This window comes from Leptodactylus fuscus, chromosome 10, assembly GCF_031893055.1.
Source record: "Leptodactylus fuscus isolate aLepFus1 chromosome 10, aLepFus1.hap2, whole genome shotgun sequence".
Taxonomy (NCBI): domain Eukaryota; kingdom Metazoa; phylum Chordata; class Amphibia; order Anura; family Leptodactylidae; genus Leptodactylus; species Leptodactylus fuscus.
The window spans coordinates 34,246,656-34,259,633 of record NC_134274.1 but is presented as its reverse complement, the minus strand read 5'-3'; the positions used below and the strand labels follow the sequence as shown (position 1 = coordinate 34,259,633).

The following is a 12,978-nucleotide window of genomic DNA, read 5'->3' as shown; positions in this document are numbered from 1 at the left end:
TATTTTCCTGTAGTAACTTTCACTCACTGTTAATATTACTGTCAGGAAGAGATGTAGCATACACCCGCTACCCCGCGCAGACGGCGATGTGCGAAATACCTAACACGAATAAAAACTGCAGATCTCTGCACATTCACCCCATCAATAAACCAAAGGCAATCTACAGCTCTATGTAACACATTGGTTATATATTGTATTCATGGACAGAATTGTACCCCCTGCCCACATTGTGGTCTTGTATCCATAACCATATATTATGGTCTTGTAGTAAATACATATCTATATATTACATACATGCAGGGTGGATTCTGACAACTCTACCATTTTATAGACTTCTATATTTTCACTTGCTTTTGGAAACCTGCACTAAACCACATGGTCAGAATGACATATATAGCATGTAATAGTATGGTGAAAGTTGGAAGGGATAAAGGATTTTTCTATGGGTTAAATATCGATAGGTCATGAATACCAGATGGGTGGGGGTACGATACGATACCCAGGACCCCCAGCTGTTTAAAGAGACCACAGTGTTCAGATGGGCTCTTCTCTAACGTACAACTCCTCGGTCTGTCTGATTTACTATAAATTGCTCCGTTTATACCAGAAAACATTGCTTTACAGACATACAGTATATAGAGCTCACAGTTCCCTATGGGTATGTCTTTGGAGGGGTGGATGTTTTATTGAAGGGTTTTTAAGCTAGGCAATAGCCACGAGACTGGTTGGGGTCTATCCATGGGGACCCTCACTGACTTCCAGAACTAGGGTCTCTTGCTCCCCATATGTATGACTGAACATGTACGGTACTGATCCATTCACTTACAGTACTTTGCTATGTTCAGCAGCAGTCCCATAGAAATGAATGGTGCGGCAGCTGCTATGCTCAGCCTTCCATCCTATACATGTAAGGGACCTGGAATACCCCTTTAAGGCCTACTAATGCCAGTCATATAATACGATTTACTACTTTGCTAATATAGTATACATAAAAGTGCATATGAATATGAGTGCGATATATTAAATTGCGTTTATGACGGTTAATGGGACTGGTCTACATGAGGAGATCCTTTACAGGACAGCATCTCTGTGCTTTATCTATATTAGGTAGTCTACACTTTCACCACGCTGTAAATCTGAAACTCTGCTTGTCTTCCAGATTGTCTCAGGACAGAATGTCTGTCCAAGTAATAGTACGGGAAGTCCTTGCATCGAAATTGATGTGCTCGGGATGCCGGTGGACAGCTGTCACTTCAGGACTAAACCAATCCACCGCAATACTCTCAACCCAATGTGGAATGAGCAGTTTATGTTTCGCGTCTACTTTGAGGACCTCGTATTTCTCCGATTTGCTGTAGTGGAAAACAACAGTTCTGCTGTCACAGCCCAAAGAATTATTCCCCTTAAAGTCCTGAAGAGAGGTAATGTGTCATTGTAGGGTCATCTTTTATGTGATGTGCAACATTACCTTGTGTAATCTAGACACACTATTATTATTTAGTACCATACGTCGGATGGGATTTCTTGGTATATGATACATGGTGGCCGTATAGGAACATGTAGCATGAATCAGACATAAATCTGACTGAGCATCTGTGGCGTTTGCTGGAAAAACTAGTCCAATCCATGTAGGCCCAGATCTGCCAAATAGCACAGGACACCTCCAGATCACCTACATGCAGGACTCTTTGGTTCAGAAAATATGGTCCATATATATTTAGTCAGTCACCAATAGTGCAAGTTCCACCACTTAAAAAGATGAGGCGTCTGTAATTTACATCATAGGTAGACCTCAACTATGAGAGACAAAATGAGAAAACAAGTCCAGAAAATCACATTGTCTGATTTTGTAAGAATTTATTTGCAAATTATGGTGGAAAATAAGTATTTGGTCACCTACAAACAATCAAGATTTCTGGCTCTCATAGACCTGTAACTTCTTCTTTAAGAGTCTCCTCTTTCCTCCACTCATTACCTGTAGTAATGGCACCTGTTTAAACTTATCAGTATAAAAAGACACCTGTGCACACCCTCAAACAGTCAGACTCCAAACTCCACTATGGTGAAGACCAAAGAGCTGTCAAAGGACACAAGAAACAAAATTGTAGCCCTGCACCAGGCTGGGAAGACTGAATATGCAATAGGCAACCAGCTTGGATTGAAGAAATCAACTGTGGGAGCAATAATTAGAAAATGGAAGACATACAAGACCACTGATAATCTCCCTCGATCTGGGGCTCCACGCAAAATCTCACCCTGTGGGGTCAAAATGATCACAAGAAAGGTGAGCAAAAATCCCAGAACCACGCGGGGGACCTAGTGAATGAACTGCAGAGAGCTGGGACCAATGGAACAAAGCCTACCATCAGTAACACACTACGCCGCCAGGGACTCAGATCCTGCAGTGCCAGACGTGTCCCACTGCTTAAGCCAGTACATGTCCGGGCCCGTCTGAAGTTTGCTAGAGAGCATTTGGATGATCCAGAAGAGTATTGGGAGAATGTCCTATGGTCTGATGAAACCAAACTGGAACTGTTTGGTAGAAACACAACTTTTCGTGTTTGGAGGAAAAAGAATACTGAGTTGCATCCATCAAACACCATACCTACTGTAAAGCATGGGGGTGGAAACATCATGCTTTGGGGCTGTTTCTCTGCAAAGGGGCCAGGACGACTGATCCGGGTACATGAAAGAATGAATGGGGCCATGTATTGTGAGATTTTGAGTGCAAACCTCCTTCCATCAGCAAGGGCATTGAAGATGAAACGTGGCTGGGTCTTTCAACATGACAATGATCCAAAGCACACCGCCAGGGCAACGAAGGAGTGGCTTTGTAAGAAGCATTTCAAGGTCCTGGAGTGGCCTAGCCAATCTCCAGATCTCAACCCTATAGAAAACCTTTGGAGGGAGTTGAAAGTCCGTGTTGCCAAGCGACAGCCCCAAAACATCACTGCTCTAGAGGAGATCTGCATGGAGGAATGGGCCAACATACCAACAACAGTGTGTGCCAACCTTGTGAAGACTTACAGAAAACGTTTGACCTCTGTCATTGCCAACAAAGGAGAGAGAACAAAGTATTGAGATGAAATTTTGTTACTGACCAAATACTTATTTTCCACCATAATTTGCAAATAAATTCTTACAAAATCAGACAATGTAATTTTCTGGATTTGTTTTCTCATTTTGTCTCTCATAGTTGAGGTCTACCTATGATGTAAATTACAGGCGCCTCTCATCTTTTTAAGTGGTGGAACTTGCACTATTGGTGACTGACTAAATACTTTTTTGCCCCACTGTAGGTGCGACCTTGATTCTGATTAAGAACCAAAAATTAGGTGAATGCACTAAAACCCAACTTTTATTAGTCGTCATTAAAAGCTATAGAAAAGTGGCACCAATAACTACCACCAAAGTGTGGGGGGATTAAAATGGAGCGGTGCGGCGTTGATGCATCTGTATATAGCTATTAGCACAGCCTATTCTGGTATAGCCCTTCTACCAGCCCCGGCTAATGTAACTGACAGGGGCTGAACAAGCTGTGCGGCTACACATTACAGCCGGCTACTGGCGGTTACACGCTATGATTGATTGCTTGATGCTATGCTATGCTATGCTATACTATATGCATCTTTAATGTGCTCATATTGCCTCTGATGAACCGGCATCGGCCGGCGAAACGGGCCGTCAGGCTGAGCCAACAGCAATACCATTATTTGGTTTACTCGTGTGTGTGTGTGTGTGTGTGTGTGTGTGTGTGTGTGTGGAGTAGGGCGTTGGTCAAAAAAGGGGGTTATTGTTTACCCCTATTAGTATGTGGATGCCCAGACTGGCTTAGACCGGGTGTATGCTTGAGGTCTCCCTAGCAAGGAGCAAGGGAGGGGGGGTGATAGTTTATAGACTGCCAATGGAGACTAGTGGAGTTTATTACACCCTCTATACTTACCTCAGCTTGTTCAGCCCCTGTCAGTTACATTAGCCGGGGCTGGTAGAAGGGCTATACCAGAATAGGCTGGGCTAATAGCTATATACAGATGCATCAATGCCGCACCGCTCCATTTTAATCCCCCCACACTTTGGTGGTAGTTATTGGTGCCACTTTTCTATAGCTTTTAATGACGACTAATAAAAGTTGAGTTTTAGTGCATTCACCTAATTTTTGGTTGTCACTCTGTCTGGTGACCCCGACTCACAGTAACATAGAAAACAATAATCCTATGAGTCTGGTCTCTGGACGGGTGAATTCTGGGAAATATGACCAATATTTTTTTGGACCGAAAGAGTGTGAACTGCTGGCCTCAGAGGTCCCATGGGGTCCATGCTTGGACCGGTGTAGTGTATAATGGTACCTGTAATGTGAGGAGTAGATATAGGCTGGGTAAAACATTACCACTTCACCTCCTCCATTGTGTAGTCATTGAGGGAATGAAAATACAACAAAACATTACTGTTTTATGGGATTTTAGAACTCTTCCTTGCTGTACATGTAAAATCGAGTTGGTGCAGGGTTTTATTTGCAAAATTTAGCAGCATGTAATTCCCACATAAACATTCATTGTTAACAGAGACCTAGGAGAGGAAAGCTTCCCCCTCCCCCCATCCTTACTTCGAGGAATTCATGGTAATGACTGCTGCGAATCATATGCTGTGCCAGAAAGCTATTGTATACACTTGTATATAGCTGTACAGGCTTAACATACAAGCTACACGGTGTACGGCTTCTGCATATGAGCCTTTATGACGTATTTTAGATAGCTTCCAGTAAATTTCCTTTGAAGCTTGTTTTCGATAGTATATATCTTCACTAGGCTTTGCAAAGTTATATGCAGTTATATATCACATTATATTGTAGCAACAGATCTAGCAACTGGAACACAGTAATAGAGGGCCAATGGGAGGGAGATACACAGGACTGTGGGATCAGACTACACAAGTTGTGTGTTTGTTGTCTGTTACTATGGCTTGTACACGGTGTGTGTGTATGTGTGTGTGTGTGTGTATATATATATATATATATATATATATATATATATATATATATATATATATATACAGAAAGTGGTAACTTACTGTAGTCTTCTGCCACAACCCCAGTAGTGTGTTGCGATGGATATGAGGCATTGTAGGGTAAGCTCTGGCCGGTATATTAGCGCAGTGTTTACTATACATATGACTGGTGCGCTTTGTGTGACAGATGTGACATTCTTCTGCTGTGAATGGCTCTCCTTCACACTGACAGAAAGCAGCTCTACTTACTTCATGTGTCCTAGGACAAACATCTTGTTACTTGGTAATGATTTCCTTTTGCTTATATAGAGCTAACCTATGCCATAGCTGTGTACACAGACTGCAGTCTCTCCCCAACGGGCCAACAATCTAATACCTAATATTTCATATACAATGACCAATATCACTGGAATCAGATTTGGCGTAGCTAGATCTGTACTGAGGAGAGGACTGACATGCTACCGCTGAACATGCTGCCATTAGTAATGTCCTGTATACGGAGACGTGGCAGACTTGTCCTATAAATAAGCATGAAAAATTATATTGTTCATATGATAAATAGAAATATAACACAGTTATTAATACGGAGACCATTCACCACCTCCAACACTTCGCATCATTGGTTAGGTGCTGTCCTGCGGATTCCAGCACCGTTGGATTTTTTTTCTCTAGTCCCCACAATTTCTGAGCAATCGGTGCTGGTAGTTTCATTACCTAATATGCTAATCAAGCTCTCTACTGTCAGATGGGCAGTCCCAGGCTTTCTGCTACAGCTCAGGACCCCCTGGCAGTAGAGACTATTAGCACATGGACTGTTCAGGAATGGTGACGTTACAGGAGAAATCCCAACTGTGGTGGAATCAGTAGAGTGAAACCTATTGGAGAATGCAAAGAGTTGGAATAGTTGGGGGTAGTAAAAGAGGCTCTTCATATAACAATATCAATATAACAATGTGTGACTTATTCAGGTAAGTGTTTAGGTTGCTGTGACCCCCACTGACCACTAGAATGGAGCAACAATCATGCAGGTGTGCTGCATACGGACTAAACAAGATGGCAAAGGATAGCACTCGGCCATCTTCTCCAGAGCAGTAGTGCAAAAGCATGACTGTCCCTAAAAAGATCATATATATATATATATATATATATATATATATATATATATATATATATTCATATTCAGTGGACAGGTGATAAGTATGGTGGAACCTCTCCATTAAGGCTAAAGTAACATCTGTATCGGGCTCTGTGGTAGATTCTGTTATATTTGTCAGCATAGCATGCAGCACTATTTTTCCAGTAAAAGAACAGACCCCATTAACAGTCGATCGGGTCCATCCGGTGACGTTGGTGACATTGTATGATGGCTCTGGCTGTTGTTCTTCAGTTTCTGCTCCCATGATGGAATAAAAAATCAGAAATGACATTCCAGATGTGAACCCAGCCTAGACTGCTAGTATTACCTGTAATTCCCAAACACATTGTAGCATTGGCATCTGTCAAGTGGCTCAGGGATTATGGCTTCTTATTCTTCGGCTGACGTCTCTACAAGTAACGCCAATGTTTTCTTTCTTCTACGTACATTTTATGTTGTTTTTACATTTATCTTCAGGCTACAGACATTTACAACTTCGCAACTTACATAATGAGTCTTTGGAGATCTCCACTCTGTTCATTAATAGCAGAAGGATGGAAGAAATCCCAAGTGGCAGTCTGCCAGCATCCTTGGTAGGTGAAGATATCTGCGACTTTTAACCATTGAAAAGATTTTACATGCAATACGTATTGTGAGCCATCAGTATGTGACTGGTGGGGTCTGACACCTGGGACCCCCACTACTCAGAGTTTGAAGAGGCTGCGGTGCTCACAGACACTTCGGCTTCTTCCTTGTGACAATGATGTTGCGTTCATCGGTTATACAGCAGAAGCTCAGTTCCATTCAAGTGAATGGGGCTGAGCTGCAATACCAAGCACAACCACTAGGATATGTACAGCACTGTGCTTGTTTGGTATTCAGTATAGAGGCCGCAACACTGGCCCGAAAATAATTATGGCAAAGATGATTTATTATATAGGTATATTGTAAACTAAGGATGCTAACCAAGCATTTAGTACAAGGACTATCTTGTTGTGTCTCATTGCCACCCATTTGCCCCATTAGGGCATTGAGAGAGAGTCTGACTCCATCCTGCAATCCATTTGCTATATATTAGCGATAGCTTTGTGCACAGTATGATGTCAGTATTTTACTATTGGAAATCAATGTTTAAATTGTATCTTTCCTTCTAAAGGTTTTTAGTTCAGAAGAAAGAAGGGCAGCATCAGCATTTAAAGTGACAGTACATGGAATTCCGGGGCCGGAACCATTCTCTGTATTTAATATAAGCAGCGGGACATCAGCAAAGCAACTGCTAGATCAAGTAAGTTCATTTGTGGCAGGCAGTAAGTGGCTGCTGAGGTCTGTTGTCACATTATCATATGTACATAGCAGATTGTTGCTTCATCTGATGGCAAACCATGAATAATGTAGTCAGAGAGAAGGTGACTGACATGTACTGGTTCCTAAAAACGTGGTAGTAAGTGTGACCTAAGATATTGAAAATGCATAAAATACAGAGCAGCGTCTCTGAAAAATGAAATGCTAATGCTTCTTTCTCCATCTATCCGGCGGCTTCGCTCCCCTCCCCTTCTCCTTTCACTTAGTCCCTCTCTATGGATACAGATTCTACTAGTGATAACAGACTGAGCGAAGAAACGGGAGGAAAGCGGCCTGATAAATGGAGAAAGAAGCATTATCATCTAATAAGATATATTACAATGTTTCTTATACTCACTCAGAAATTATAAATGGATAGTATGATCACACACAACAGAATTTGGAGACACGTTCTTCCACTTTGTATTCCTTTCCAAATTCTGTTGGAACAGTAAACCACAGTTTGGCTTTTCACTGCGGGTTAACGCAACTAATCTCAGATACCATGGCGCTAGGGTTGAGTCGATCTTGAGATTTCAAGATCGATTCTAAAATCCGATTTCCGATCATTTTCCAGCCGATCTCAATCCCGATCTCAATCATAAATTTGCTCGATCACCGATCGGAATTCGATCTTTTCCGATCCGATCCTCAACCCTAGTCAATGCTTGGGAAAAGTCACTTCTAGTGTTGAGCCGATCTTGAGATAACCTCCGATCTTGATCCCGCTGGAAAAGATCGGGTCGTAATTGCGATCGAGATCGTGAAATTTACTTGATTGCCGATTGGAATCTGATCTTTTCCAATTCCAATTGCTCAACCCTACATGGGGCTCATCTGCATTGCTATCATGTCTTTTGGTTCTGAGGCTGAATCAGCCACAGGCAAGATTGTGTTCTACATGTTTTTTGTTTTTTTCAGCATCCTGAAAAAGAGGTGTGTCTTTTGTTTTTTTGTTTTTCCTCCCCTTTGAAAACCATGGAAAGCAGAATCTTTCCTCCATGTGAATAGTTCCTAAAAGATTGGCATTAACTACTATAAGAGACATGCAGAAATGTTGTTACCTTGATATTGGTTTCTGACTCTTTGCAGAATTCTGTTGCATATGGCGGCTATATATATATATATATATATATATATATATATATATATATATATATAAAATCATCCCTCTCTGTGCTTAGTAGCTGCAGTACAGCCATGAGATGACTATTATGGATATTACTTTATCTTTCGGATGGCTTTTTAGTTGTTGCTTTGAGTATTTTTAGGCTTTGCTTCTTTAATGCTGTCCCCTTGCAAAGTCACTTTGAAGCATAAGATGAAATCCTCTCCTTCACTCTCTCCTTTGTTGGCCATGTTTCCAAGACACATTGGCACCAGCACCAGGTGCGAAATCCTTGCTGCAGGCAGGATGATAAGAGCGCACGGTGCACATCAGAGTAAGCCGGTGAAGCGCTAGCTAGAACCACAAGTACAACTGGATCTTGATTTTCCCCCCATAAACTCCCCATATATTGCGCACAATCTTTGCTATGTCAGAAAGGGCGAGTTTTCATTTGTTTTGGGATAAAAGGATGTCCAGCATCTCTCAGAACACTAATGCCTCCAGCATTCCCGACGCTCCTGCCAAGGACTTCATGCTTGTGGCTTCATCCTGGCAGCAGTAACATGAAGTCTCAGCAGTGAGAAGGTCTCGAGCTGTCACACAACTCATTGGACTCACAGAGGAGAAATTTTCTTCTTTCCCGTTTTCTCGAGTTTTTGTCATTTTCATTTCCTATATTTTAATTCATACAGGCTAAATAACGTCTCCGAGCGACTTTGCTGTCCGTGAGATTCACCAGGATTTAGTCTCCACGTCTTGAAATGGTTACAATAATTACAATGTAGTAACATCGCTGGTGAGGCTCGTATTGTGCGCTCCGATCAGTCAATTTGTCCTATTGTTTTTATGTCTCTTTTTGCCTTATATAGTCAAACATCACATAGTGTGCAGAGTGTGAACTTCTGCCCTAGTCTTTATCATGTTACACTCTGGTGAGGAGGAGCGAGATCAGGAAAACTCCTGATAGATTTACATTACTAGTGATATCTGTGCTTAGGGTGGAATATACTGTATATAGCGGTATTATTAACCAGCTCATCTCCGTACCAGTAACATTCATTGTATCCTGCATCTGTTTACACCGCCACTCCTTTCCTGCATAGAAATACAGAATATTTGCCTTATTAACTATGTAGTTATGTGATGGTTAGCTTGGATATTTCCCTAATATCTTCTGTATAGTAGCATCGCACCCTTTCAAGTGAAAGAAGCTAACCTGCAGTATCAGGCCCAGCCACATGGATGAGGGTGGCGCTGTGTCATTTACTGCTGTCCTTCATTCTGAGATACAGAACCCACCAATCACACACTGGCTACTAATGTGAGCGCCGGTTACTGCCTCTATGTAATAGTATCAATTTAAGAGTTTGTCCATCTAGAGAAAAATGCTTAAAATAATTCATATGACTTACTAATAGACTTTTATTAAAGGGGTTTTCTCAGAGTTTTGAATTGATTACGTCTGACACCGCTGCCGATTGGAGAAGGTTTATTTCCTAGGTATGGCGCCATCTACTTGATAGAGGCTGTGCCTGGTACTGCAGCTCAGTCTCATTTAAATGAATGAGAATGAGCTTTATACAGTATCCGGCACAGCTGGTATATGAGGTAAAGATTGTCTGCTGTGGCCCCCTCACTCTATTTTTTCATGAGGGTGACGGTAGTTTGATCTCTACCAATAGCAGGAATCCCTAGTAATAGCCATCTGTGGTAAAGTGCAGGACAAGAAAGGTGTCCTGATGTTGAGATGTCAATGGCAGCCCCAAGTGTCAGAACTCCACTTCCACATAGACTATGAAACAGAAGATGGCTGCTTCTGCCCTCCCTGTGTCAGTCATGTGCTTAGCTTATGTGGTTGTTAGTAATCTGTGTGCAGAAATTTTCTGACACCCCTTAACTACTGGTTAAAGGGAGTTTCCAAGATGCCAGGATGAAATGTGGCCTCTTCACTGTTCAGCCAGCACAGCACCATACATAGCAACTATGCTTGGCATTACAGCTCAGCCCCATTCACTTAAATGGGACAGAGCTACAAACCGGCCATGTAACCGATGAACGTGACATCACATGGCCTGTGAAGTGTAAACCGCAACTGTCCAATGGGGTGTCCAATCTGCCATGATCTGATATTGGTGGCCTAATACCTAAGTCCTGGATAACCCCTTTAAGATAAGACAATCCTTTAATAGTCCCATCATGGGGGTATTCAGTGTGTTACAGCAGCATGGATAATACAGTAATATACGAGTATACAAGGTCATAGCAGATAGAAAAGATACTAGGAGTCATAGCAACTAAGAAGAAAAGAAAGACTCAGGATCATTTAGTTCTCTGTGCGGAGTATCTTCATAATCCAATCCATGAACAGTTTCAGTGTGAATTACCAATACAATGTTTTATGGTTTCTGCACAGATTCTGGCAACTAAAAACAGATCCAGCAAAGACTATTTCCTAATGGAAGAGAAGTGTTTTATCTCTAAGGACAAGAATGAATGCAAGAAGCTGCCGTTTCAGAGGGTCCTGGGCCCAGAAGAAGACATCCTGCAGATTCTCAATAGCTGGTTTCCAGAAGAAGGATATGTGGGAAGGATTATCCTTAAAACTCAAGAAGAAGTATGTTTTCGTAAGAAAATTATTTAACTGTTGAGGTGCCAGACGTAGGAAAAAAAAAATGGATAAAATCATGTAAAAAATAGCATGTGGGGGATGTAAGAGAGAAGAGAGGTGAAGAATGTATACAGTGCTAGATGGGGAGAGTCCTGAAAAGAAATGGTGTTAAAGGTGCATACCAAGCTATCCCCTGTCATTAGGATAAGGGGGGGGGGCCTATGCGCCCTCTAGTGCTCAGCTTCTCTATTGCATTCTGATGGGTGTCTCCAGCTGTCCTACAGAATAGAATGGAGCAGAATGTCAACCCCCTTTTCATGAATGTTGGGGGTTCCAGTAGTCTGACCCCCACCAATCATATGCTTATCCCCTATTCTATTCACCAGATTACTCTCACTTAGAAACTGATGCCCTGTGTGATGCTACTCCAGGGCCCCAATGCTCAACCCAGCGATCTTCTCATTTGTGATCCTTAACACCCTGTCCCCAGACCTGCCAGTGGCAGCATAAATTGGACTAAAAAGTAGTAAATTACAAAAAATCAAACATTTACATTTTCAGAATTGTTAAAAATTTAGAAAACTGGGGAGGTGTGGGCGTGGTCCCCAAATATTAGTTATTAAGCTACTAAGCAAGGAGGCCAGAAAACGGAGGGAATTTTGTCACAAAACTTTTTATAAAAAAATAAATAAATCTGAATTAAACGTGATATTTTCTTGTCTATGTGAATGTAAGAGGATGAAATCATTATTTCTAAGGTCATTTTTCCACCATTGTTGTCACTATCCCTATGAAATTCATGAAGAGAAGGTGAATTTCTTGTATCTAGGTAGATGTTGGACGACTAGTTTTTCATGTGTCCAATGGATGTTTGGTGACCCCCTCCTCCCCCCCCCCCCGAAAAAAACATGGTCCATACGGCTGTTTCTAGAGGTCACCAGTGGTTTTGTGTATCCTGATGGATGGACAGCCCCATCTATACTGCTCATATATAGGGTATATACTGCTGATAGGGTATATAGGTAGGGGTCGCCATAGTGGAAAATCCCTTTCAAAAGGTTACATAAATGCCCCCTCCATCCCCCAGAAACAGAACCAGCTCTGCCCTTGGAAAAGCAAAGTTTGTTCCTAAAGCCTGGGCAACCCCTTTAAAGCTCATTTTTGGAAGTTAGGTAACCCTGTAATGTCCTTTCAAGACCTGTGCATGAAGTAAAAGCGAAGACAATGTATGACATGTTTGGCTATTAGCTGTGATAAGTATTCCATAATGATTTTATACATTTGTAACACCGCTGATATTTGATGTTCCCTTAGAATCTAAATGACAGGAATGTATGTGTGGAGGAGAAGGAGGAGAAGGAGCTTCCCGTCACTCCGGATGATGAGAGTTTCTTTGTCCAGGTCCATGATGTTTCTCCAGAGCAGCCCCGCACTGTTATACGAGCTCTCCGGTTCAGTACAGCGCAGGACGTTATTCAGCAGGTAATGGCTCCTTCACTGAATGCCATCAAGGTTTAGGGGGACCCTCAAAAATACTCCACTCTCTGCACCTAGAGGGCCGTGATCACATCTCCATTGGGATTATTTATTGATGCTGCTTACTTATATAGCTCCATCATATTCCGCACAACGTCACTGATATTGTCAACACTGTCCCATAATCACAATCTAAATTCTCTATCAGTAAACCCAAGCGAACATGGGGAACAAACTCCTGTTCCTGAAAGTCCCAACAGGGATGGATCTGCCATATAACCAACAGATCCTGATCAACTCCACTCA

General features: G+C 42.0%; 1 protein-coding gene across 7 annotated transcripts in view; it reads left to right on the top strand.

Moving 5' to 3' along the window:
* The window catches only part of PLCE1 (phospholipase C epsilon 1), a 172,918-nt gene that overhangs the window by 152,770 nt on the left and 7,170 nt on the right, over nucleotides 1–12,978 (top strand). For 6 of the 7 annotated variants that reach the window (XM_075257889.1, XM_075257890.1, XM_075257888.1 and 3 more), the window contains 5 exons: nucleotides 1,160–1,421; nucleotides 6,617–6,732; nucleotides 7,296–7,424; nucleotides 11,002–11,202; nucleotides 12,511–12,678. In XM_075257889.1, the coding sequence (XP_075113990.1) occupies nucleotides 1,160–1,421; nucleotides 6,617–6,732; nucleotides 7,296–7,424; nucleotides 11,002–11,202; nucleotides 12,511–12,678 (876 nt within the window). Of the gene's footprint in view, nucleotides 1–1,159; nucleotides 1,422–6,616; nucleotides 6,733–7,295; nucleotides 7,425–11,001; nucleotides 11,213–12,510; nucleotides 12,679–12,978 lie in introns of those variants that run through there. The other variant, XM_075257893.1, reaches the window with a different exon arrangement.